The sequence below is a fragment of the Oncorhynchus kisutch genome, linkage group LG22 (genome assembly GCF_002021735.2).
Source record: "Oncorhynchus kisutch isolate 150728-3 linkage group LG22, Okis_V2, whole genome shotgun sequence".
Taxonomy (NCBI): Eukaryota; Metazoa; Chordata; class Actinopteri; order Salmoniformes; family Salmonidae; genus Oncorhynchus; species Oncorhynchus kisutch.
The window spans coordinates 30259400-30285551 of record NC_034195.2 but is presented as its reverse complement, the minus strand read 5'-3'; the positions used below and the strand labels follow the sequence as shown (position 1 = coordinate 30285551).

The window sequence follows — 26152 nt, the reverse complement described above, 5'->3', positions numbered from 1 at the left end:
TTCTCTCTACCTCCCACCCTCACAGTCTCCTTTCATGTGCTGAGCAGAAAGAGCAGCTTTGGCAGAGATATCATCACAAACTTCATATCTGCTAGAGAGGATGACTGACAGTAACTGAGAGTGATCTGTGTGCGTGCGTGTGTGTGTGTGTCAGTGAGTGAGTGTGTGGGTTAGTGTAGTGATTATCTGGCCTCCACCTGTATAAACCATAGGATCAGCACACAGAGTACTTCCTCAACATCCAAACAAGCCATCACTCTGTTTCCCTTCATCATTCAGACCTGCTTTCCATATTTACTACTATCGGTCACCGACTAGGTGGACGATACATTGTAGTGTGTGTTGAAACTGTACCTTCTTGTCAGCGTTGTATTTCTGCAGTATGGCCGACGCTCTCTCCTCTCCTCCATCAGTGAACAGCATGATGATCTTGTTACAGTTGGCTCTAGTGATGTTGGTCTGCACAGAGAAACCACGCCATATAGAGAATATGGGTTGCCAATCCTAACACACCTGATTGTGCTTAGGAAGGTACTGCTGAGTAGCTGATGACTAAAATCAGGGTAGTAAAAGACTGGAGTAAAATCCTACACACCCAGGAGCTTGTTGGTCACTGGGCTAGAAAGTAGAGACATACCCGCTATAACCAGCAGAGGGCAGTGTCTCATCATAATCTATCATAAGAGAAAGAGCAGAGCTCACAGGTGACACTTTGTACATTTTACATGACATATGTTCCTGAAACTTCAATGTACATCTGCTGGAGGGTTGTCATTATACTTAAATGTAACAACTGTCTTATACTTCTAAACAGAGGGGCTCTTACTGCATAGAGCTGTTCGAAGGCAAACTCAAATCCCTTGGTGTAGTTGGTGATGCCTTTAGCAGAGATGTTCTGAACCGCATCCTTCAGGATCTTCTTATTCCTCACGTTGGCCTGGACCAGGTGGTCAAAGCATGCCGTGTTATTCACCCTGGTGTTGAACTGGTAGAGGGAGACAGATAGAGGTTAGACATTTACGCACGCGTGCGCACACACACACACACACACACACACACACCTGGCCATGACTACTGTCATGCAGTGGTAAACAGACACATTCATCAAGTGTTGCGAATTACTCTGCATCCTCTCAACTTCATGATCTGGTACCATGGAAACAAGACTCCCTCTACTAGCACACTCTCATTAGAGTGGAAATAACACACACACACACACACACACCTTGGCAGCCAAATCAACAGATGCTCCAGATTGAGTGCTCTGAGACCTGAGTAGAGGTATTGTACCTGTTAGAATGGGGGAGGCTACAGATATAAGCCATACTTACTGACACACACTATCACTGTCTAGATCCCAGTAATAATACAATGCAGAGAGAATAGCCATGGTCCAACTGTTGGCTGTATTGTCTTTCTCAACAATGCTGCAACCCATCGATCTGAACCAATCAATGTGCCTGTTAATCAGCAAATGGGGACAGCAGATACATGCATCCATGGAGACTAGCAGAATCTGACTGGGTATGTGCGTGTGTTTGTGTGTGTGTGTGTGTGTGTGTGTGTGCGCATGTATCTGCATTCGTGTGACAACTTTGATGTTTCTAACTGAGTGACAGAGACACCACTTAGACTGGAAGGCAATTTCAAGGCTTCGCTTGCCTGACATGCAGACTGAGCTTAGGAGACAGCATGGACACACACACACACACACACACACACACACACACACACACACACACACACACACACACACACACACACACACACACAACAATGTGCTCTTTAATCACGTAATCTATTAAAAGGAGAGGAGGAGGGTGAGAAGATGGGTGGGAGAAAGAGAAAGAGGAAGTAAGAGGTAGAAAGGAAGAAGGGAGAGGATGAGAGAGAGGAGGTGTAAAAGAGAAAGTATTTCTCCTCCATATATGTCTAATTAATTCATGCTAGGAGATACTTCATAGCCTTATCCAGTGCATGAGACAATTTAGTGGGCATGCTGAGTATTCATGTAAATGTGAGAATTTCCATGGGTAGTATATCCGAGACTTTAGCTGCGCTCAATTGAGCTTACGTGGCAGAATGGAACCAATGGAATAGTCCCAAAAGTGCAAACACGCCCATCTGGCACTCCAAGAGAACGTCTGCTAAATGACAAAAACATACATATACAGTGCCAGTCAAAGGTTTGGACACCTACTCATTTCATGGTTTTTCTTTATTTTGACTATTTTCTACATTGTAAAATACTAGTGAAGACATCAAAACTATGAAATAACACATATGGAATCATGTAATAACCAAAAAAGTGTTAAACAAATCTAACAAAATATATTTTATATTTGAGATTCTTCAAAGTAGCCACCATTTGCATTGACAGCTTTGCTCACTCTTGGCATTCTCTCAACCAGACTCTCCCCCCACATCTCCACCCCATTTCCTATATTTCCACAGACCAAAAATATAAACACAACATGAAACAATATTTTTATATAAGTTCATATAAGGAAATCAGTCAATTTAAATGACTTTATTAGACCCTTGGATTTCACATGACTGGGAATACAGATATGCATCTGTTGGTCACAGATACTTAAAAAAAAAGTACGGGTGTGGGTCAGAAAACCAGTCAGTATCTTGAAACATGCGCCATGCATTATCATGCTGAAACATGAGGTGACGTGCATTCAAATTGCCATCGTTAAAATGCAATTGTGTTCGTTGTCCGTAGCTTATGCCTACCCATACCATAACACCACTGCCGCTCTGTTCACAACGTTGACATCAGCAAACCGCTCGCCCACATGAAGCCATACACGCTGTCTGACATTTGTCTGGTACAGTTGAAACGGGCATACTTCTCCACCGTGCCAGTGGCCATCGAAGGTGAGCATTTGCCCATTAAAGTCGGTGATGACTCCGAAACTGCAGTCAGGTCAAAACTCTGGTGAGCACGACAAGCACGGAGATGAGCTTCCCTTAGATGGTTTCTGACAGTTTGTGCAGAAATTCTTTGGTTGTGCAAACCCACTGTTTCATCAGCTGTCTGGGTGGCTGGTCTTTGACGATCTCGCAGGTGAAGAAGCCGGATGTGGAGGTCCTGGGCTGGCATGGGTACACGTGATCTGTGGATGTGAGGCCGGTTGTACGACCTGCCAAATTCTATAAAATTACATTGGAGGTGGCTTATGGTAGAGAAGTGAATATTCAATCCTCTGGCAACAGCTCTGCTGGACATCCCTGCATTCAGCATACCAATTGCACGTCCTTCAAAACTTGAGACATCTGTGGCATTGTGTTGTGTGACAAAACTGCAAATTTGTGGCCTTTTAATGTCCCTAGCACAAGGTGCACCTGTGTAATGATCATGCTGTTTAATCAGCTTCTTGATATGCCACACGTGTCAGGTGGATGGATTATCTTGGCAAAGGAGAAATACTCACTAACAGGGATGTAATACATTTTTGCACAACATTTGAGAGAAATAGGCTTTTTGTGCCTTTTTTTAGCTGAGTCCCAGTGAGAGAGTGTGTGTGTGTTTGTGTGTTTGTGTGTTTGTGTTTGTGTGTGTGTGTGTGTGTGTGTGTGTGTGTGTGTGTAGATCAGGAGAATGATGATAGATGGGAACCCAGATGAAGAGACCATAGAGACTGTGTGTGTGAGAGAGAGAGGTCGGTTGGGGTTGGATTACAGATTGCACTGAGCAGAGAGCTAATCTCTAGTCCCTAATCCCAGTACAGCCTCCAAGTTCACTTAGGCCACAGGACTACCTAGCTGCAACTGGCTAGCTAACAACACTGAACTGGCAAGAGAAAAGAGCTGAACACACACACTAAGACAAAGATATCTGTATTAGTCTGACAACCCAATAACGTTAGGGATGTGTGTGTGTCCAAATGTCAGTTTAGTCCCTAGGCTGCTGTTAATGAACAAGGATACATTGGTAATATTAGAGATGAATGAATTAGTGTCAGGTTATAATACCCACAGGACAGGAGGATGGTGGTGTGTGTGTGTGTGTGTGTGTGTGTGTGTGTGTGTGTGTGTGTGTGTGTGTGTGTGTGTGTGTGTGTGTGTGTGTGTGTGTGTGTGTGTGTGTGTGTGTGTGAGTTCGTGCGTGCGTGCGTGCGTGAGTGAGCACGCGCTCATGATGTGGTACTAGGAGGACACCATCTGACCAGTTGGTTTAAGGTAATCCAATAACAGATAATGAAAACATATCATTGAACAGTGGGACTGTGAGGGGACCCACACAGACACACTGTAACACACACATTCTTTTTGTTGTTGTATTGTTTGTATAATTTTTGTTGTTGCATTGTTTGTAAATCTTAGTATAACAAATGAGTGTGACTGTTCTTGTCTATCAGTGCTTTGTCATGTTGTGTGTTTGTGGACCCCAGGAAGAATAGCCAATGCTTCTGAAAAGCTAATGGGGATCCAAATCAACAATACTCCAGCCATACATCACCACAGTGTTGGAGACCGCAACTGGTTTCTCAGTGTGTATATAAACACAACTGTAGAATGCCTTACTGTAGACATGGTGCAGTAGCGTATTAGTGTCGTTGTCAACCATTGGGTTCAACCAGGATTCTATTGTTCCCTAGTTGGTTCTAGTTGATAGTAATCAGAGTTCATCTTTGAGAGATAAAGAGAGAGAGGAAAGAGAGTGATGGATAAGTATTTCACATGGTTCTCTGAGTAGCACTCTTGGGCTGGTGTACTGAGTGGTCCTGGGAGCACTAGGTAGTTGTGATCCCACTCACCAAATTGAGCAGAGGGCATTTCATTACTGGCCTGTTTTAAAGAGAGACAATGGAGAAATCTATATTTCATTACTTCTCAATCAACCCCATCTCTCTCTCTCTCTCTCTCTCTCTATGATTGAATGAATGTATATATACTTACATAGACCACGTTGACATAGTCATCATCAGACAGAGTCTCCAGCATCTCACCGACAGAGGTCCTGATCAGCTTCAGAGTCAGACCAGACACACTGCCACTCCTGTTGAGACATGGAGAGTTACATTCAAACCACAGAATAAGACTTACGGTCAGCCAGACAACAGGGAGGTACAGTACTCTGGTCTACTGTACTATGTTTAGATAGTTACTGTGAGGTAGTGTAATAGTGAAGTGTGTGTTGTGACTCACGCGTCCACTAGGATCAGCATGTCTTTGGGAGAGGCAGCTCCCTGAATGTACCTTCACACAGCACATACACACAGAGGTTATAAACATACTCACAGTACACACATAGGTTATAAACAAAGTGCATACAATGGTTATGAACTCTTATACACATGTATTGTGCATAGAGAATCTGGTTTCAGGTGTGCATGGATGCGTGTGAGAGAGAGAGAAAAGAGGTTCCTCACCAGGGTCTCCTGCGTACGTCGTACAGGTCGATCTTACTGGGGGTCTTCCGAGCATCCATCCATGGAGAGGCTGGAGAGGACACAGAGTCTGGGTTAACAACAATACTGTACTGTGAAACTGGGTTAGAATCCCTACAATACACAGTTTACTATCCAAACTGAAAAACCCTTAAATACCCTATTTAACACTGAAACCATGGAACAAATAGTTGCTGAATATTATACTCATCTTCAGTTTACCATCCAAACATTAAAGTATGTTTTACTTTTGATAGGAGTAAATTACAATAGTATGAAATACATTCATTTGTGACAATGTGACTCTTCAATTAAGTCTAAGAAAGGTTGTTGTTTCATCACGTCTATATGATACACCCACCTGCTACAGTATGAAGTAGAGTTCAGAAACAAACACTATCACAGACTTCCTTTTGAATGCATACGGTCTAGCTCCTATCTAGGTTAATGATTTAAGTATATTAAATATAGAAACCATGGAAGAATCGTGACTTTTGTTTACAGTATAAACAAACTACTAGAAACTAGGATACAGTCATTTTTTCATTGAATATTTAAAACATACAATATACTTGCAGTGAAGCCGCTCAACAACTACATCACATTAGTTATCTAACAGACTCCCATCCAGAGCGACACACAGAAGCAACCAGGGTCAACGCTCTGCTCAAGGGCACGTCGACAGATCTCCAACAAGGTCAAAAACGGGGACCCGAACCAGCGATACATCAGCCACCAGCCCTACAATACCCCCACCCCCCCTCCCCACAGTTCCCCACAGTTCCCCATATTGTTCCCACGTCCGTTAGTGGTGTGAGTACCAATGCGCTGGTGCAGCTGTTATGCAGGGTAGCCTAGTGGTTAGTGCGTTGGACTAGTAACCGAAAGGTTGCAAGTTTGAATCCCTGAGCTGACAAGGTACAAATCTGTAGTTCTGCACCTGAACAGGCAGTTAACCCACTGTTCCTAGGCCGTCATTGAATATAAGAATTTGTTCTTAACTGACTTGCCTAGTAAAATAAAATAAAAATAAATATATATTGTGTATTACAGGTATCGTCCCATGTTGTTCAACAACGTTTACCCTCACTCTTTTGTTTGGGTGTATTAAAAATCCCTATTGTGTATTCCTGCGCCTGTCTCCAAAATCCTTTATACCAGCGTGACAGATGTTCTCTTTTTCGTCTCATCCTCACCCCCTGAATGACAATAACTGTAAGGAATTCTTTCCAAATAATAAAAAAAATGGAAAATTAACAAATGTACAGAAAGATCAGGGTGAAGGCCAAATTATAGAGGAATAACTTTTTGAGGCTATTAAAACTTCTTCAGGATCGGTAGGTCCCCTGCGGGATGTTGAGCTAGCTTAGGCTAATGCGATTATCATGAGGTTGTAAGTAACAAGAACATTTCCCAGGACATAGACATATCTGATATTGTCAGAAAGCTTAAAATCGTGTTACTCTAACTGCACTGTCCAATTTACAGTAGCTATTAGAATGAAAGAAAACCATGCTATTGTTTGATGAGAGTGCACAGTTTTGAACATGAAAATGTATTAATAAACAAATTGGTCAGTCTTCATACAAAATGTTGAACATAAATGCAATGGTTCACTGGATCAGTCTAAAACTTTGCACACATACTGCCACCATCTAGTGGCCAAAATATATATTGCACTTTGGCTGGAATAATACACTATGGCCTTTCTCTTGCATCTCAAAGGATACCAAAAAAAATATTTAAAAAAACTAACGTTTATTTCTTTGTATTATATTTTACCAGATTATATTCTCATAAATATAAGACATGGTACCAAGAATATGCATATCCTTGTTTCAGTGCCTGAGCTACAGGCAGCTAGATTTGGGTATGTCATTTTAGACTAAAATTGAAAAGAAGGGGCGGATCCTTAAATCCTTTCAGTCTGGAAAAACCGCAGGGTTTGATGGCATACCGGTAGAGGCATATCAATCCTTTTTTGATATACTCAAAGCTCCATTGTTAGATTGTTTTAACTACTCCTATAGAAATGGTAGTCTGTCAGGTACTAAGCGTAAAGGTCTGACTTTATTCACTATTATTAAAACAAGATGGCAATAATAAAGATCCAGTCTATCTTAAAAACTGGAGGCCTCTTACACTTCAATGTTGTGATGCAAAAATACTAGCGAAATGCTTAGCACTCAGAAATAAAAAGGATTTACCAGGTATTGTTCATCCTGATCAGACAGGTTTTTTTTTACATGGCCAAACATCATAAAACATCTAAGAAGCCAGGCCTGGTATTTATAGCAGATTTTGAAAAGGCCTTTGATAAAGTAAGACTGGATTTTAAAAATGTTGGTCATTCTCTTATAAAATGAGTCAAATTAATGTATAGCAACCCCAGGTGTATAATAGTAAATCACGGCTATTTCTCAGAGAGTTTTGAATTGTCAAGAGGAGTTAAACAAGGGTGCCCGCTGTCACCATATCTATTTGTTTTGGCCATCGAAATGCTAGCTATTACAATCAGATCAAATAACAACATTAAAGGATTAGAAATCCAAGGATTTGTTACGCGGAGTGGAACAGGGGAACCCAAGAGCAGAACCAGACGGGGAGACTGGGATGAAGTAACCAATTATTTATTGAAACACAGGGGAGAGATGGAGTGCAGGTCAGGGGAAGCATGGGCGGATGGCTGGAAACCAGGTGAGGAGGCTGAGGCTGGAGCAAGAGGGGTTAAGAGGGGAATCCAAGGGATTAGTAGAGTGGGGAATCCAGGACAGAGTAGTAGAATGATGAGATGTGGGACTGGAGACAGGGACCAGAGTCAGAGCAGGCAGAATGAGCAGAGATTACGATCTGGCAGCGTGGAAGTGGCAGGGCTGAGTATTAGTAGAGGTCTTGATTATGGAACAGGTTGCAGCTGGTGGGGATCTACTCTGACTCCAGCACACCTGTCTCTGCGCGCTCGCGTACATGCACACACACACACACACACACACACGCACACACAGAGAGAGGGAAAGAGCACCGGGGGAGGCGGCAGGTCAAGGAGTCACCGGAAGAGCAGTAAAGGGCGTTGCAGGAGTAGATGTGACAGGATTAAAACAAAGGTGTCCATGTATGCCGGTGACGAGTTTTATATTAAGTCCACAAGCTAGATCCCTGCAATGTCTCATTGAAGATCTAGATAACTTTTATGGACTTAATTATGATAAGTGCACAATATTACGTATTGGATCTTTAAATACCCTGCAGTTTACCTATATAATGGGCTGAAGGTGTAGTAGACATACTTGGTATTCATATCATAAAATATATACATGAGTTCTCCACAATGAAACTTGTAAAAATAGACAAGATCCTGCAACAATGGAGAGGTAAACACCCATCTACTTATGGAATAATTGTCCTAATTAACTCCATAGTCATATCTCAGTTTACTCACTTACTTATGGCGCTGCCTACTCCTGATGATTCGTTTTTCAAATCATATGAGCAAAAATATTTCACTTTATCTGGGAAGCTAAACCAGAGAAGATAAAGCGTGCCTATCTATATGATGAATATGAACTGGGTGAGTTGAGATGATCAAATATAAAAGCACTAAACCTCTCTATAAAAGCTTCACTTATTGAAAAGTTTTACTTGAACCCTAAATGGTTTTCAAGTAGATTACTAAGAAAAGCTCATCCACTGTTTAAAAATGGCCTTTTTGCCTTTGTGCAGATTGTCATGTCTCATTTTTGATTAATTGAAAATGAATGATTAATTAAACAAGTATTGCAGAGCTGGCTACAATTTCAATTTCACCCCCCTGAAAAGATAGAACAAATATTACAACCAATATTATGGTTGAAGTCAAATATGTTGGTTAATAAAATACCCGTATTTATGGGAAAGATGTTTGAAAAGGCTATTTTGTTTTTAAATGATATTGTAAATTAGAATGGTAGAGTTATGTCAAAATTGTAAGGGAAGGTCTGCTCAATCCAAGATTATAAGTAATTGATTATAGCGACACCTAAAAAATGGAGGAGGCAGGTGGCAGCGGGAGGAGGTACTGTAGGGAACTGGTCTGTCTGCCCAATATAAAGAATCAAAACTGGCGGAGGAATAAAAATAGCATAAATAGGAAAGTATACCAGTTTTATTTGAGGATCAGGATGTTGACAACTGTGCCATACAGATTGCAAAATAGTTGGGAAGAGATGTTTGATGTACCAATTCCATGGTACATGGTACACATGGCTAACCATGTGTATGTAACAAATACAATTTGATTTGATTTGGTATAGGGTGTGTGAGTTGATAAAAAACGACACAAGATTCAAGACATTGTGCTTTTCAGCTAAAATTATTATATAGAATTCTTGCCACCAACAAAATGTTGAATATTTGGGGCATAAAATCATCGAAGCTCTGCAGATTTTGTTGTGAGGACACAGAATCAAAATACCATTATTTTGGTTTTGCCCTCAGGTCGCCTGTTTCTGGTCTCAGGTTCAGGAATGGCTGAAAATGCACAACATTGATCTACAATTGACCCTAGAAATAGTACTGTTGGGAGATCTGGAGAGATATACTAATACTCTTAGTAAAAGTACTTATCTTCAACTCGCAATCTATGGATTATTTTCTATTAGATAGATTGATATTGTATGTTAAACATCACAGCATAACTGAAAGATATATGGTGAGTAGAAATCTGAAGAGGGTGGCCAGCAGAGATAGATGGGATGGGTTGAGGGAAGCTGAGGGTTGGGATGTGGAACTGGAGACAAGTGGGAGTGGAGTTGTTGGGCGGGGGATAGAATGACGGTCAAAGTAAAACAATTAAAACATAACAAAAAGTAAGTTTGAATGACACTGATGGGCAATGGTGTTACAGCTAATGTCAGTTTGCCTGAGGCTGATGCAGTGCAGGTGTTTGTACACATGCATATACAGTGGCAAGAAACAGTATCTGTTCATTTTGTTGCGTGTTGGTGCATGAGGGGGGGGGAGGCACAGTAGCCTAGTGGTTAGAGTGTTGGGTTGGATCCAATCCCCGAGCTGACGAGGTAAAAAATATGTTGTTTTGCCCCTAAACAAGGCAGTTAACTCACTGTTCCCCGGTAGGCCATCATTGTAAATAAGAATATGTTCTCAACTGACTTGCCTAGTTAAATAAAGGTTAACAGTAACTTAACAATGATATTATAGCCTCAATGTGTATGTATGTGTGTGGGTGTATGTGTGTGTGTGTATGTTACCTGGGTAGTATCGGGCCAGTCCAGTAGCACTACCAAACACCTGCCAGAGCAGAGTAGGGTCATCCTCTCTGTTCTTCTTAAACACACCCTCCAGTGCCTCCGTCCAGTTCAACTCATTCAGCACGATGGTGGCTACACACACACACACACACACACACACACACACACACACACACACACACACACACACACACACACACACACACACAAAACAGGTTGATGTTGGATTAAGACTACTATTCACAATGCCACTAACAATAATGTGAAAAGTGTAATGTAGAAACATGACAAGTTTTAGTCTTATCCAGAGTGACTTCCAGTAAGTACATTCATCTGAAGATAGCTAGCTGGGAAAACCACATATCACAGTCATAGTAATAACATTCATCTGAAGATAGCTAGCTGGGAAAACCACATATCACAGTCATAGTAATAACATTCATCTGAAGATAGCTAGCTGGGAAAACCACATGTCACAGTCATAGTAATAACATTCATCTGAAGATAGCTAGCTGGGAAAACCACATATCACAGTCATAGTAAGTACATTCATCTGAAGATAGCTAGCTGGGAAAACCACATATCACAGTCATAGTAATAACATTCATCTGAAGATAGCTAGCTGGGAAAACCACATATCACAGTCATAGTAATAACATTCATCTGAAGATAGCTAGCTGGGAAAACATTTCCCTCAATAAAGTAGCTATCAGCAAAGTCAGAGTTAGTAAGGGGGGAAGAAGGAAGAGGAAGTGGTGTGAGGGGGGGGGGGGGGTGATGTGGGATTATTTAAGACACTCGGGTTTCAGATGTTTTTGGTAGATGGGCAGGGACTCTGCTGTCCTATCTTCAGGGGGAAGCTGGTTCCACCATTGGGTGTGAGGACAGAGAAGAGCTTGGACTGGGCTGAGTGGGAGCTGCCCTCCCGTAGGGGTGGGAGGGCAAAGAGAACAGAGGTGGCAGAACACAGTTGAACCTAGTCTGAGCTGTCATATTTAACAAAGCACATTCAAGAGGAGAGATGAAAGATCTGAAAACAGGAGGGGTGTGTGTCTTTTATGCATGTGCAGAGCACTGAACTGTGTCAACGATTCACAGATACACCAAAATGTACACACTCTTTCTTACACAAGGATTAGACACACACACAGGCACACATCTCTCTCTTCTCCATCCATCTTTCTTTCACACAAATTTAATGCCAACTCCTTGTCATGCCAGACATGACATTGGCATTACAACGAACGAACATAGGAGTTGGCTAACGCAAAAACATATCTTGACAAAACAGTTCCAGATGACAATGCCTCTACAGAGAGATAAAGCTGCAGACTGTTTCCTCAGACAGGAGATTCATTAACATGCAGACACATGCCCACTCCCCATCCCTCTTCCATCTCTCTCCCACTGGAGACAGGGGCAAATACACCCCCCCCCCCAAAGCAATAACTGACCGTGTCCAAGGGCTAGCATTTAGACCTGACTAACTAATTCAACCATTCTTCACTTTATCCCAGGAGACACAAAGGAACGCCAGATTGGACGTGTCTAACAATACTTGCTCTATACAAGGTCAAATGCTGTTTCTAGGGGGTTAGGGTGAAGGTTAAAATTATGGTTAGGGTTAGGGTTATGTAAAATAGGATTTTGAATGGGACTGAATTGTGTGTCCCCACAAGGTTAGTTAGACTGTGTGTGTGTGTGTGTGTGTGTATATAAATAAAGACAAATGAGAAGATATCCAAACACCACCAGGGAAGAGGCTAACCAGAGAACAACATATCAGTCACTATGTCATTATAATTATAATTATTAGGGAAATGCATGAGTAATCGAGTACTTGAGTACTCTAATTAATGTCAAAAATCCATCTTTAAACAGAGATCCATCTTTTTTTAAATACTCCGTGGCAACAAAGCGCTAGGCACGGATATCAAGCTGTTTCGAGTTTGTGTATATATTCCAGGGACGTTTTTGTTTGTTTTGGACTTCGGTGAGGGATTAATTATGACTATTTTTAGGAAGTGTACGCCGGCTACAGCATCTCAAAATGGACAAACAGTACTATTGCCGCTTTTTTCAAAATTTCAAGTGACGGTACTTTAAGGGAGTATGCGTCTACTCGTTCAGTTCAGCTAGCCGAGTTCGAGTCCGAGTCCAGCCAAACTGAAGCATGCTGACACCTTTAGAGTACCGAAATCTGTATTTTCAAATCGCAGAAAATCAAAAATCTGTTTTAAACCATTTCACCTGCGTTTTGATTAGAAGTTCAGTGTATCTGTTTGCTTCAATAGAGTGATCAAGGGCGTGCAACTGTCGTGTTCCTTTATAGAAAATACATTCGTGCAACACATTCTTCAGAAAAAGCTTAATTTTCATCAGATGACAACAGAAGTGCTACTCTATTTGACTGGCAGCCACACAAGTAAATGGGCTTACAATGAAAAAGCAAGGTATTTTTTTGTTAAAACTATGCATGGTCATCAAATTTATAATGTTTATAATAGAAAGAATGTAGCCAGCTACATTTCCTAATCAAATGTTTAGCTTGAAGTTAATCTAGCATTTAAAAAAATTATTACTTGTGTCATGCACAAAGTAGATGTCCTAACCCGATTTGCTAAAACTATAGTTTGTTAACAAGAAATTTGTCACGCCTTGGTCTTAGTGTTTTGTGTTTTCGTTATATATTTGGTCAGGCCAGGGTGTGACAGGGGTTTATGTTGTTGTAATTCGTATTGGGGTTTGTAGTATTTGGGATCGCAGCTGATTAGGGGTGTTGTATAGGCTTGGCTGCCTGAGGCGGTTCTCAATCAGCAGTCAGGTGATTCTCGTTGCCTCTGATTGGGAACCGTATTTAGGTAGCCTGAGTTTCACTTTGTCTTTCGTGGGTGATTGTTCCTGTCTCTGTGTAGTTTCACCAGATAGGCTGTAATTAGGTTTCACGTTCCGTTTGTTGTTTTTGTATTTATTAGTTATTTCATGTATCGTCATCTTTTTCTTCATTAAAGACATGAGTAACCACCACGCTGCATTTCGGTCCGACTCTCTTTCTACAAACGAAGAACGCCGTTACAAAATTAGTGTAGTGGTTGAAAAATGAGTTTTAAAGTTTCACTAACTTAAGTGTATGTAAACTTCCAACTTCAATTGTATATGGGGCAATTTAGAAATTCTAACTTGTTATCTGTAATGGTTATGATAAATTAGGCATTGCTGCGTGCTGTTAGCATATAGGTAAATGCACATATTTTTTTCCAGTGCGGGACTTGTGTTGTAAAAAGTAATTTTCATTTAAAAAATTATAATAAGAGTACTCGAAACAGTCAAAAAAATGTCAAAAGCCCATCCCTAATAGTCATTCACATTCTAGGCAACTGGTTTCTAAACACCCCAATTACATCCCTTCTTTCTCTTAATCTCTCACCCTCCTTCTCTCTGTCCTTCCTCGCTCTCCTGTAGCCCGAGGATCCACTTATCACCTGTTTGATGGATAGCCTTCTCTCTCTCTTGTGTGTGTGTAACACAGTTTGAGGTTCTGATTCAAACTGAGGAGGATAAGAGAGGTAGGTGGACTGACACAGGTGTGTGTGTCTGAGGAGAAGAGTGATGGATGTGTCTTTTCTTGTATGTGTGTGTGTGTGTGTGTGTGTGTGTGATGGATGCTCTATGTTGTGGGAGGGAACAGGCATTATGAATGTAATGACACAGACACAGACAGCTGAGAGACCAGACTGCTGTCACATCACACTCACTATGATGGATGGACCACACACACACACACACACACACACACACACACACACACACACACACACACACACACACACACACACACACACACACACACACACACACACCTCCATCCATCCATCTCTCCATTTCACTCCCTCTCTCTCCTCCCCACCCTCTCAAATTCTCTCGTTGAGTGTGTGCACGTCTGTGTGAGTGTGTGAGTGTGATAGATAGATAGATAGATAGATAGATAGATAGATAGATCTAGATCGTGTATTGATAGATATATCTAGATCATGTATTGGGTGAGTGTGAAAGATATGTATCCTGTATTAGTTGTGTGTAATAGATATGTATCATGTATTGGGTGTGTGTGATATATATGTATCATGTATTGGGTGTGTGTGATATATATGTATCATGTATTGGGTGTGTGTGATATATATGTATCATGTATTGGGTGTGTGTGATATATATGTATCATGTATTGGGTGTGTGTGTGTGATATATATGTATCATGTATTGGGTGTGTGCGTGTGATATATATGTATCATGTATTGGGTGTGTGTGATATATATGTATCATGTATTGGGTGTGTGTGATATATATGTATCATGTATTGGGTGGGTGCGTGTGATATATATGTATCATGTATTGGGTGTGTGTGATATATATGTATCATGTATTGGGTGTGTGTGATATATATGTATCATGTATTGGGTGTGATATGTCTTATCTGTGTGTAAAGAAAACACACCTCATTTGTATATACAGCTACCTCTAGAGGGAGAAAGATAATAAAGCTAGAGCTGTGTGTGTGTGTGTGTGTGTGTGTGTGTGTGTGTGTGTGTGTGTGTGTGTGTGTGTGTGTGTGTGTGTGTGTGTGTGTGTGTGTGTGTGTGTGTGTGTGTGTGTGTGTGTGTGTTTGTGTGTAGGGGCATCATTATAGAAACATTACATTCCTATCTTGCATTGTGGGGATGTGATCTGAATGAACGTTGCTACAGTGGCTATCTCCCTCTGTGTGATATACAACCATAGTCTTTGGCTCTTTAAGTTCATAGTTCAGCCACACCTCAGATTATTCCATTGGTTAGTACATGCCGAACAAAGCCAATATCAAGTATTACAACATGTCAAATGTTCAGTTCTGCAGCATATTGGGAAAGAAAATACTGCAATTGTGGAGCATGTTTCTGTATGTACAGTTGTTATTGGTGACAAGATATGATCAAGAGGCTGAGCCTCAAGATGTGTCTGTAAGTACAGTGTTATTGGTGACAAGATATGATCAAGAGGCTGAGCCTCAAGATGTGTCTGTAAGTACAGTTGTTATTGGTGACAAGATATGATCAAGAGGCTGAGCCTCAAGATGTGTCTGTAAGTACAGTGTTATTGGTGACAAGATATGATCAAGAGGCTGAGCCTCAAGATGTGTCTGTAAGTACAGTGTTATTGGTGACAAGATATGATCAAGAGGCTGAGCCTCAAGATGTGTCTGTAAGTACAGTGTTATTGGTGACAAGATATGATCAAGAGGCTGAGCCTCAAGATGTGTCTGTATGTACAGTGTTATTGGTGACAAGATATGATCAAGAGGCTGAGCCTCAAGATGTGTCTGTAAGTACAGTGTTATTGGTGACAAGATATGATCAAGAGGCTGAGCCTCAAGATGTGTCTGTAAGTACAGTGTTATTGGTGACAAGATATGATCAAGAGGCTGAGCCTCAAGATGTGTCTGTAAGTACAGTGTTATTGGTGCAAGATATGATCAAGAGGCTAAGACTCAAGATGTGTCTGTAAGTACAGTGTTATTGGTGCAAGATATGATCAAGAGGCTGAGCCTCAAGATGTGTCTGTAAGTACAGTGTTATTGGTGACAAGATATGATCAAGAGGCTGAGACTCAAGATGTGTCTGTAAGTACAGTGTTATTGGTGACAAGATATGACCAAGAGGCTGAGCCTCAAGATGTGTCTGTAAGTACAGTGTTATTGGTGACAAGATATGATCAAGAGGCTGAGCCTCAAGATGTGTCTGTAAGTACAGTGTTATTGGTGACAAGATATGATCAAGAGGCTGAGCCTCAAGATGTGTCTGTAAGTACAGTGTTATTGGTGACAAGATATGACCAAGAGGCTGAGCCTCAAGATGTGTCTGTAAGTACAGTGTTATTGGTGACAAGATATGATCAAGAGGCTGAGCCTCAAGATGTGTCTGTAAGTACAGTGTTATTGGTGACAAGATATGATCAAGAGGCTGAGCCTCAAGATGTGTCTGTATTAGATTTCTTGTTTAACATTTTCTAAGGCAGCAATGGGAGCTCTGATTATGGCTCCTGCCCATTAGTGAATTCATAGATGCTTGTATGTGCTATCTCCCTCCTTCCCTCTCTCCCTCCTTCCCTCTCTCCCTCTCTCATTTGTGAGGAAGATGAGGTGTGGTTTTCCAGCTCTATTAGTCATGTCTGTTCTAATATTCCCAACATTCTGTTTCTACCTCTCCCATCAGGGACAATGAATACACACGGACACACGTTCATCCATCGCTTCCACCAGGAAGGCTGATTTCCTAAACCTGCTGTTCCCTCTTGACTGGAAAATCCAATTTTCCCCCCAGAGCGAGGCCAGCCCTGGCCTATTCCTGGAGCCACATGGACTCTGGGTCAAATTGAACAGTTGGAACCTCTCTCACGTATGCATCTGCTCTCTGGTTCTCTCTCTCTCTCTCTCCATCTCCATCTCTCTCTCTCTCCATCTCTCTCTCTCTCTCTCTCTCTCTCTCTCTCTCTCTCTCTCAGCAGAACAATACTATACAGAAGAGAACACCTTGGGTTTTCCAATGTTTTTGTTGTAGGAAACATTCACATGTAAACGACAGCATACAGATGCAAACAAACATCAATGACATGGGAAACAACATCCACACACCATTTTGTTTCTCTCCATTGCCCATGCACTTCCAACACTTAGATAATAAAGCATTTGACCTTTCCAGTTTTTTATTAATTAAATAATCCAGTTTAAGTATACGATGATTGAGGAGAAAAGTAGATTCCAACCCATCGGGTATATTACTGCACCATCATATAGCATGTCGTGAAAAATGCAGACAGGCAGATGAAAAGTACATTTATGTCACGCCCTGGTCTTAGTATTTTGTGTTTTCTTTATTATTTTGGTCAGGCAAGGGTGTGACATGGGTTTATTATGTGGTGTGTTTAGTCTTGTTTTTTTTTGTAGGTATTGGGATTGTGGCTTAGTGGGGTTTTCTAGCATAGTCTATGGCTGTCTGGAGTGGTTCTCAATCAGAGGCAGGTGTTTATCGTTGTCTCTGATTGGGAACCATATTTAGGCAGCCATATTCTTTGAGTGTTTGGTGGGTGATTGTTCCTGTCTCTGTGTTAGTTTGCACCAGATTAGGCTGTTTAGGTTTTGTTTGTGTTTATTCGTTATTAAACATGTGTGAAGATTACCATGCTGCATTTTGGTCCGATCCTTGCTACACCTCTTCGTCAGAGGAGGAGACCGCAACAATTTACATTGTAATACTTCTGACAGCCAACATTCTAACTCCCATAACTTTTGGACTTTATAGCATTCCCAGAACGCATGGATTATTGGGTTTTCTGATTTCTATGGGGATTTTTAATAGAAATATTGGTCAGGTCGGCTATGTGTACCTACTAAACAACCAATCATATTGCAAGGACATTAAACAAAGCTCTCTCTCTCTTCTCTTTCCTTGCTTCTCCTGCTCCAGGTGAGACCCAAACCCATACTATTATCCAGAAGTACACTGACAGATACTGTACTCATTACGGTCCACCATCATCAATCACAAGCCTTCCCCAAAGAGAGCGGGAGTAACCATGGGAACCATCCCTGACCCTAGCCAGCAAATACTCTGGAAAAGGACAAGATACACACACATGCTAGCACCCTAGCTCACATGGACACCTAATTTCCCACATGCACCCTCTCCCTCTCTGTGAGGTCAGTAGTGGGTAACCTTGGTTCCAGACGCTATCCCAGCAGGCTGAGGGGCATGCTGAAGGAGTGACTCCATCCTACTGCTCTTAGTGGGAGGGCTGACGCAACACACTACACGCTAATGACCCAGCGCACGCACATGCATGCAAGTCTAATCACACACATATGAACACACACAGAAAGCAGCAGCAGCACCCCTCAATATTAGACGTAGCAGTGGGAGCTAATATCAGAAGAGCTTCTAGACAGCAGGTAAATACCAGTAAAAATACAACTCTACCAACCAACCTAAAAGAGCCACACAGTGGAGGTATCATAATACCCATAAAACCTAGCGGTCACACAGGGAAAAAGTCACCTTGTTCTAGAGAGATTTACACTGTTATCAAAACATCACACCAGGGTAAGCCTACACAAAACACAGCCCTTATTGTAAGTGTTTCTAAAATCCCCTATGGGAAAAATGAATGGTGAAAAAATGATTGTAACCATTTTCTTGTTTGACTGCTAGGTTTTATGGGTATTATGACTCATACTGTGGTACTCTATCACACCAACCAAATAGCAAACTAACTGTACCACATACTGTATCCTACCCCGTATAGAGTATACAAAAGTCTCTTAAATATTATGGCTGACTGCAGACAACATGGAGAAGACATGATGTCATGTGTGGATGTTGTCTCCATAGGGAGAATATTGTGTCTGAACAATACAGATGATCAATAGAACACTTCCCAAAGACCCATGGTCCTGTATGGCTCAGTTGGTAGAGCATTGTGCTTGCATCGCCATGATGTGGGTACAATTCCAGGGACCAGCCATATGTAAACATGTATGCACCCATGACTGTAAGTTGCTTTGGACAAAAGACACATAAAGAACAAACATAATAATGCTGCTTTGCTGTTATTAAAGGTGCCATTTCTCTAGGGATTCGTATGTGTCGTTCTGCTGTTATTAAAGGTGCGATTTCTCTAGGGATTCGTATGTGTCGTTCTGCTGTTATTAAAGGTGCGATTTCTCTAGGGATTCGTATGTGTCGTTCTGCTGTTATTAAAGGTGCCATTTCTCTAGGGATTCGTATGTGTCGTTCTGCTGTTATTAAAGGTGCGATTTCTCTAGGGATTCGTATGTGTCGTTCTGCTGTTATTAAAGGTGCGATTTCTCTAGGGATTCGTATGTGTCGTTCTGCTGTTATTAAAAGTGCCATTTCTCTAGGGATTCGTATGTGTCGTTCTGCTGTTATTAAAGGTGCCATTTCTCTAGGGATTCGTATGTGTCGTTCTGCTGTTATTAAAGGTACCATTTCTCTAGGGATTTGTATGTGTCGTTCTGCTGTTATTAAAGGTGCGATTTCTCTAGGGATTTGTATGTGTCGTTCTGCTGTTATTAAAGGTGCCATTTCTCTAGGGATTTGTATGTGTCGTTCTGCTGTTATTAAAGGTGCCATTTCTCTAGGGATTTGTATGTGTCGTTCTGCTGTTATTAAAGGTGCCATTTCTCTAGGGATTTGTATGTGTCGTTCTGCTGTTATTAAAGGTACCATTTCTCTAGGGATTTGTATGTGTCGTTCTGCTGTTATTAAAAGTGCCATTTCTCTAGGGATTCGTATGTGTCGTTCTGCTGTTATTAAAGGTGGCATTTCTCTAGGGATTTGTATGTGTCGTTCTGCTGTTATTAAAAGTGCCATTTCTCTAGGGATTCGTATGTGTCGTTCTGCTGTTATTAAAGGTGCCATTTCTCTAGGGATTTGTATGTGTCGTTCTGCTGTTATTAAAAGTGCCATTTCTCTAGGGATTCGTATGTGTCGTTCTGCTGTTATTAAAGGTGCCATTTCTCTAGGGATTTGTATGTGTCGTTCTGCTGTTATTAAAAGTGCCATTTCTCTAGGGATTCGTATGTGTCGTTCTGCTGTTATTAAAGGTGCCATTTCTCTAGGGATTTGTATGTGTCGTTCTGCTGTTATTAAAGGTGCCATTTCTCTAGGGATTTGTATGTGTCGTTCTGCTGTTATTAAAGGTGCCATTTCTCTAGGGATTTGTATGTGTCGTTCTGCTGTTATTAAAGGTGCCATTTCTCTAGGGATTTGTATGTGTCGTTCTGCTGTTATTAAAGGTGCCATTTCTCTAGGGATTTGTATGTGTCGTTCTGCTGTTATTAAAGGTACCATTTCTCTAGGGATTTGTATGTGTCGTATCCATGGTTACAATGTGTGTGTGTACTTGTATGTGCACTCACAGCCATCGTAGATGTCAGTAGGGATGTGTACAGCAGTGTGGTTGTGAGAGGTGAGGCGTTTAAACAACATATCTTCCTTAAAGGCTGGCCTGATCCGGTTCTTCCGACCCTCTGTCTCATTCACCTCCAACTAGAGGAGAGGAGAAAGGGAGTGGGTCAGACAGTGTCAGACAGGGATTTAGAACAGAGTAACACCTATGTCCACTGTTAGACTGTCTGGATCTGGATGTAACAGGGAGCCTAATGGAGTAGATGTACATGTCCATTTCTATCAGGCTACTGTGCTGAACAGCTGTCCATCATTAGACACCTGTCTAGTGGTTCTATACCTCACTGGTTCAGAGGAAGGAATGGTGTGGAGGAAGCTGGGTTAAACCGGCCTCAGCTTCAAGGCTGAAACTGCCTGTAACAACCTCTGTGGATTAACATGACACATTTATTCCACATACAGCCTACGATTAAAGGAGAGAAGACAAAGCTTGATGGATATTTCCAATAGTGTGTTTACCAATTCACATCAATGGGAGAGAGGGAGAGGGACAGAGAGACGAGGGAGAACAAGAGAGGGTGAGAGACTATCGAAGAGGGAGCGAGCGAAGAGAGAGAGAGCAAGAGAGAGAGCAGAGAGAGAGAGAGCGAACAGAGAGAGAGAGAGAGTGAATAGAGAGAGAGAAGAGAAAGAGAGGGGAGATAGAGAGAGAGGGAGAGCAAAGAGAGAGAGAGCGAAGAGAAAGAGAGCGAAGAGAGAGTGAAGAGAGAGTGAAGAGAGAGAGAAGAGAGAGTGTAGAGAGAGAGAGCGAAGAGAGAGTGAGTGAGAGAGAGCAGAGAGAGAGAGAGAGCAGAGAGAGAGAGAGAGAGCGAAGCGAAAGAGATGAGAGATAGAGCGAAGAGAGAGAGAGAGAGAGAGTGAAGAGAAAGATAGTGAAGAGAGAGAGAGTGAAGAGAGAGAGAGAGCGAAGAGAGAGTGAGTGAGAGAGCAGAGAGAGAGAGAAGAGAAAGAGAGGAGAGATAGAGCGAAGAGAAAGAGAGTGAAGAGAGAGAGAGTGAACAGAGAGAGAGAGCGAACAGAGAGAGAGAATGGGGGAAGGGGAATAGGAAGCGTCTCATAATAAAGCAACAGTAGCAGCTCATACATCTCAACTGTCAATTAGTAGAAGCACACCAGGGACCTCTTCACCTGAGAGAAAGGAAGAGAAGGGGGATATGAAGACAGGGAGGGAGGTGTGAGGGATGAAGATAGAAATGGATTGAGGAGGTTGGGAAAAGAAGGAAAGCAAAGAGGGTTAACGGGGAAGGGAAAAGAAGGAGAGTGAGAAAGAGAATGAGAAAGAGAGAGAAAGAGAAAGAGAAGGGGGAGCTGTCCTAGACTAAACCACCAGTCTGTATCGGAGTGAGATTGTGGGTTGATTATAGATGCAGCTCTGTGTGAGAATCATGTGTTTGTTCGAGAAGGAAGAAAAATACTCACATTGTCCTTTGCATTGTAGTAAACAATGTCACCATCCTGAAACAAATAATACAAATATCTTAGTGAGCATTTGTGTGTGTGTGTGTGTGTGTGGGTGTGTGTGTGTACTGTATGTATGTGTGTGTACATACTGTACGTATGCAAGTGTGTTTGTAGGACAGCGAGAGAGAGAGAGAGAGAGAGAGAGAGAGAGAGAGAGAGAGAGAGAGAGAGAGAGAGAGAGAGAGAGAGAGAGAGAGAGAGAGAGGGGTACTCGTTAGGTAGAGGCCATCTGTGGACATTAAATGGCCTATAATATGGAATGAATGATCATTTTATAACAACAACAATAAACCATATTGGTCTTGTTCTATTATACAGGATGCATGGCCGCCAACTCAAGCATGCCAGTGTGTGTGTGTGTGTGTGTGTGTGTGTGTGTGTGTGTGTGTGTGTGTGTGTGTGTGTGTGTGTGTGTGAGTGAGTGAGTGAGTGTGTGTGTGTGTCTTTGTATGTGTGTGTGTCTGTGTGTTTGTCTTTGTATGTGTGTGTGTCTGTCTTTGTATGTGTGTGTGTGTGTCTGTCTTTGTATGTGTGTGTGTGTGTGTGTGTGTGTGTGTCTGTCTTTGTATGTGTGTGTGTGTGTGTGTGTGTGTGTGTGTGTGTCTGTCTTTGTATGTGTCTGTGTCTGTGTGTCTGTCTTTGTATGTGTGTGTGTGTTTGTGTGTGTGTCTGTGTGTGCAGTGTTTACCCTATATTGATTTAGCTAACCACGCTACCCTTGCCACCACCGCTGAAACAAAATCCTAGGGGAAACACTAGTGTGTTTGTTGAAGCCATATCTTCCCTCCTCTCTAGCCCATAAAGAGAGCAGTGAGAGAACACCATCTACAGTACGGTCATCTGAGGTTGCCGTCTCTCAGCCAATGAGTAGTGACTGTTCCAGTACTAAACAGCTGACACACATCAGCCACATTCTTACTACACATTGGGGATGGGAGGGGTGACTTACAGCTACAGTATATCATGTAAATGCATCAGAGTTTTACCGCATACTCATCCTTCCACTGGTGTTCCATCTGGAAATTCTCAGCAAATGTGGCCAGAGTCTAGAAGAGACAAAGATAACATGTAAAAAATGTATATTTTACATATACAGTGAGGGAAAAAAGTATTTGATCCCCTGCTGATTTTGGACGTTTGCCCACTGACAAAGAAATGATCAGTCTATAATTTTAATGGTAGGTTTATTTGAACAGTGAGAGACAGAATAACAACAAATACATCCAGAAAAACACATGTCAAAAATGTTATGAATTGATTAGCATTTTAATGAGGGAAATACGTTTTTGACCCTCCCCTCTCAATCAGAAAGATTTATGGCTCCCAGGTGTCTTTTATACAGGTAACAAGCTGAGATTAGGAGCACACTCTTAAAGGGAGTGTTCCTAATCTCAGTTTGTTACCTGTATAAAAGACACCTGTCCACAGAAGCAATCAATCAATCAGATTCCAAACTCTCCACCATGGCCAAGACCAAAGAGCTCTCCAATGATGTCAGGGACAAGATTGTAGATATACAGAAGGCTGGAATGGGCTACAAGACCATCGCCAAGCAGATTGGTGAGAAGGTGACAACAGTTGGTGCGATTATTCGCAAATGGATGAAACACAAAAGAACTGTCAATCTCCCTCGGCCTGGGGATCCATGCAAGATCTCACCTCGTGGAGTTGCAATGATCATGGAAACGGTGAGGAATCAGCCCAGAACTACACGGGAGGATCTTGTCAATGATCTCAAGGCAGCTGGGACCATAGTCACCAAGAAAACAATTGGTAACACACTACGCCGTGAAGGACTGAAATCCTGCAGTGCCTGCAAGGTCCCCCTGCTCAAGAAAGCACATATACATGCCGGTCTGACGTTTGCCAATGAACATCTGAATGATTCAGAGGACAACTGGGTGAAAGTGTTGTGGTCAGATGAGACCAAAATGGAGCTCATTGGTATCAACTCAACTCGCCATGTTCGGAGGAGGAGGAATGCTGCCTATGACCCCAAGAACACCATCCCCACCGTCAAACATGGAGGAGGAAACATTATGCTTTGGGGGTGTTTTTCTGCTAAGGGGACAGGACAACTTCACCGCATCAAAGGGACGATGGACGGGGCCATATACCGTCAAATCTTGGGTGAGAACCTCCTTCCCTCAGCCAGGGCATTGAAAATGGGTTGTGATGGGTATTCCAGCATGACAATGACCCAAAACACACGGCCACGGGAACAAAGGAGTGGCTCAAGAAGAAGCACATTAAGGCCTAGCCAGTCTCCATACCTTAATCACATAGAAAATCTATGGAGGGAGCTGAAGGTTCGAGTTGCCAAAAGTCAGCCTCGATACCTTAATGACTTGGAGAAGATCTGGAAAGAGGAGTGGGACAAAATCCCTCCTGAGATGTGTGCAAACCTGGTGGCCAACTAGAAGAAACGTCTGACCTCTGTGATTGCCAACAAGGGTTTTGCCACCAAGTACTAAGTCATGTTTTGCAGAGGGGTCAAATACTTATTTCCCTCATTAAAATGCAAATCAATTTATAACATTTTTGACATGTGTTTTTCTGGATTTTTTGTTGTTATTCTGTCTCTCACTGTTCAAATAAACTTACCATTAAAATTATAGACTGATCATTACTTTGTCAGTGGGCAAACACACAAAATCAGCAGGGGATCAAATACTTTTTTCCATCACTGTATAGGTAACACAACATTTTGAGTCCCCCTGTAGATACAGTGTTACCCATATTTTTGACATATCACTAACATCACTAAAGAGATTCTCCAGTACTTTGGTATACTTTTTAGCCAGTAGTTCTGAAAGCAGCGCTCACGAGCCAAAAGTGGTCCCAGAAAATGGAATACTACGTCACATATGTGCAGATATGTGCAGCACGTCATTGATCTCTCTCTCGTTCTGATGTGTGTGCATCTTGCTAGCTGTCATTCAAACGGCTAGAACTCAAATTGCTAGAGGGCTGGCCCAATTGGAGGGAAATTTAGGGAAAATGGCACAAAAACAGTCCCTTTGGATTTTATGGCTAATTATGGCTAATTGAGGTAAAACAGTAATTCTGCTCATACATTTTGCATGTATGAACTACACATTGACACATCCAGCCTAAAGCAGGAGGTTTCAAAAATACATAGTAGTCATACTTAGTATACTTAGCAGTATATGTAGAAAACCCATTTTACCACAGCATTATATCTCAGTTCTTTAGGCACTGCCATCTCAGGCCTCAGCTTCAGGCCTCAGCTTTAAAGGTAACCAGACATTCATTCAGAGATATATGGACATTGACACAGTCCAGTCAGAGGGAGCCTAGTTCTTAAGTTTAGTGAATCAGATGATAGAGGAATGAGAGTAACAGTCTGATATAGTGCTGAAACTCATAGGGTCAGGATTTAAAGGTCACACACACTTCACCTGGGAGAGAAGGAGCTGCAGCACTCTGCAGAAAGTCAAGAAGGTGTGTGTGTGTGTGTGTGTGTCTCGGCTCATAGCAGAAAGTCAAGAGGATGTGTGTGTGTGTCTCGGCTCATAGCAGAAAGTCAAGAGGGAGGGATTACTATCTGAAGAGCTGTCAATCAAAGTAAAACACCAGAGAGGATATAACAACAGTGACCTCCACACACTCCTGTCTCACTCGCTCTGACACACTCACACAAGTGGGTAATGTAATCTCTGTCTACAGCTACTGTATGACGGTGGCCATGTCAAGACACAGATCACCTTTATTTAAACTCCACAACATGATACAGAGGGAGATATGGAGAGAGAGAGAGAGAGAGAGAGAGAGAGAGAGAGAGAGAGAGGCAACATACAGTAGATACAGAAATGTAGAGTGCATGTGGTGTAAGAGTTGAGGAGACGACCCAGTATAACTCCAACCCTCCAGACAGTCCAGACTAACTGCAATAGGCTGATGGTGGGTGAAGTGATCAATGCTGAGAGGGTGTGTCCCAGTGTGAGGTGTGGTGTTCCAGTCTGTGGGCCTTAACTACACCCACCTGCCACGCATAAGGTCTCCA

At 42.0% G+C, this 26152-nt stretch overlaps 1 protein-coding gene across 3 annotated transcripts in view; it reads right to left on the bottom strand.

The window, feature by feature from the left end:
• The window catches only part of LOC109866961 (voltage-dependent calcium channel subunit alpha-2/delta-1), a 134003-nt gene that overhangs the window by 34489 nt on the left and 73362 nt on the right, over window positions 1–26152 (bottom strand). For all 3 annotated transcript variants that reach the window (XM_031802066.1, XM_031802067.1, XM_031802068.1), the window contains exons 4-12: window positions 23112–23171; window positions 22084–22119; window positions 20616–20745; window positions 10649–10780; window positions 5385–5454; window positions 5161–5211; window positions 4912–5011; window positions 827–985; window positions 355–459 (exon numbers count right to left, since the gene is read on the bottom strand). In XM_031802066.1, the coding sequence (XP_031657926.1) occupies window positions 355–459; window positions 827–985; window positions 4912–5011; window positions 5161–5211; window positions 5385–5454; window positions 10649–10780; window positions 20616–20745; window positions 22084–22119; window positions 23112–23171 (843 nt within the window). The remainder of the gene's footprint in view (window positions 1–354; window positions 460–826; window positions 986–4911; window positions 5012–5160; window positions 5212–5384; window positions 5455–10648; window positions 10781–20615; window positions 20746–22083; window positions 22120–23111; window positions 23172–26152) is intronic.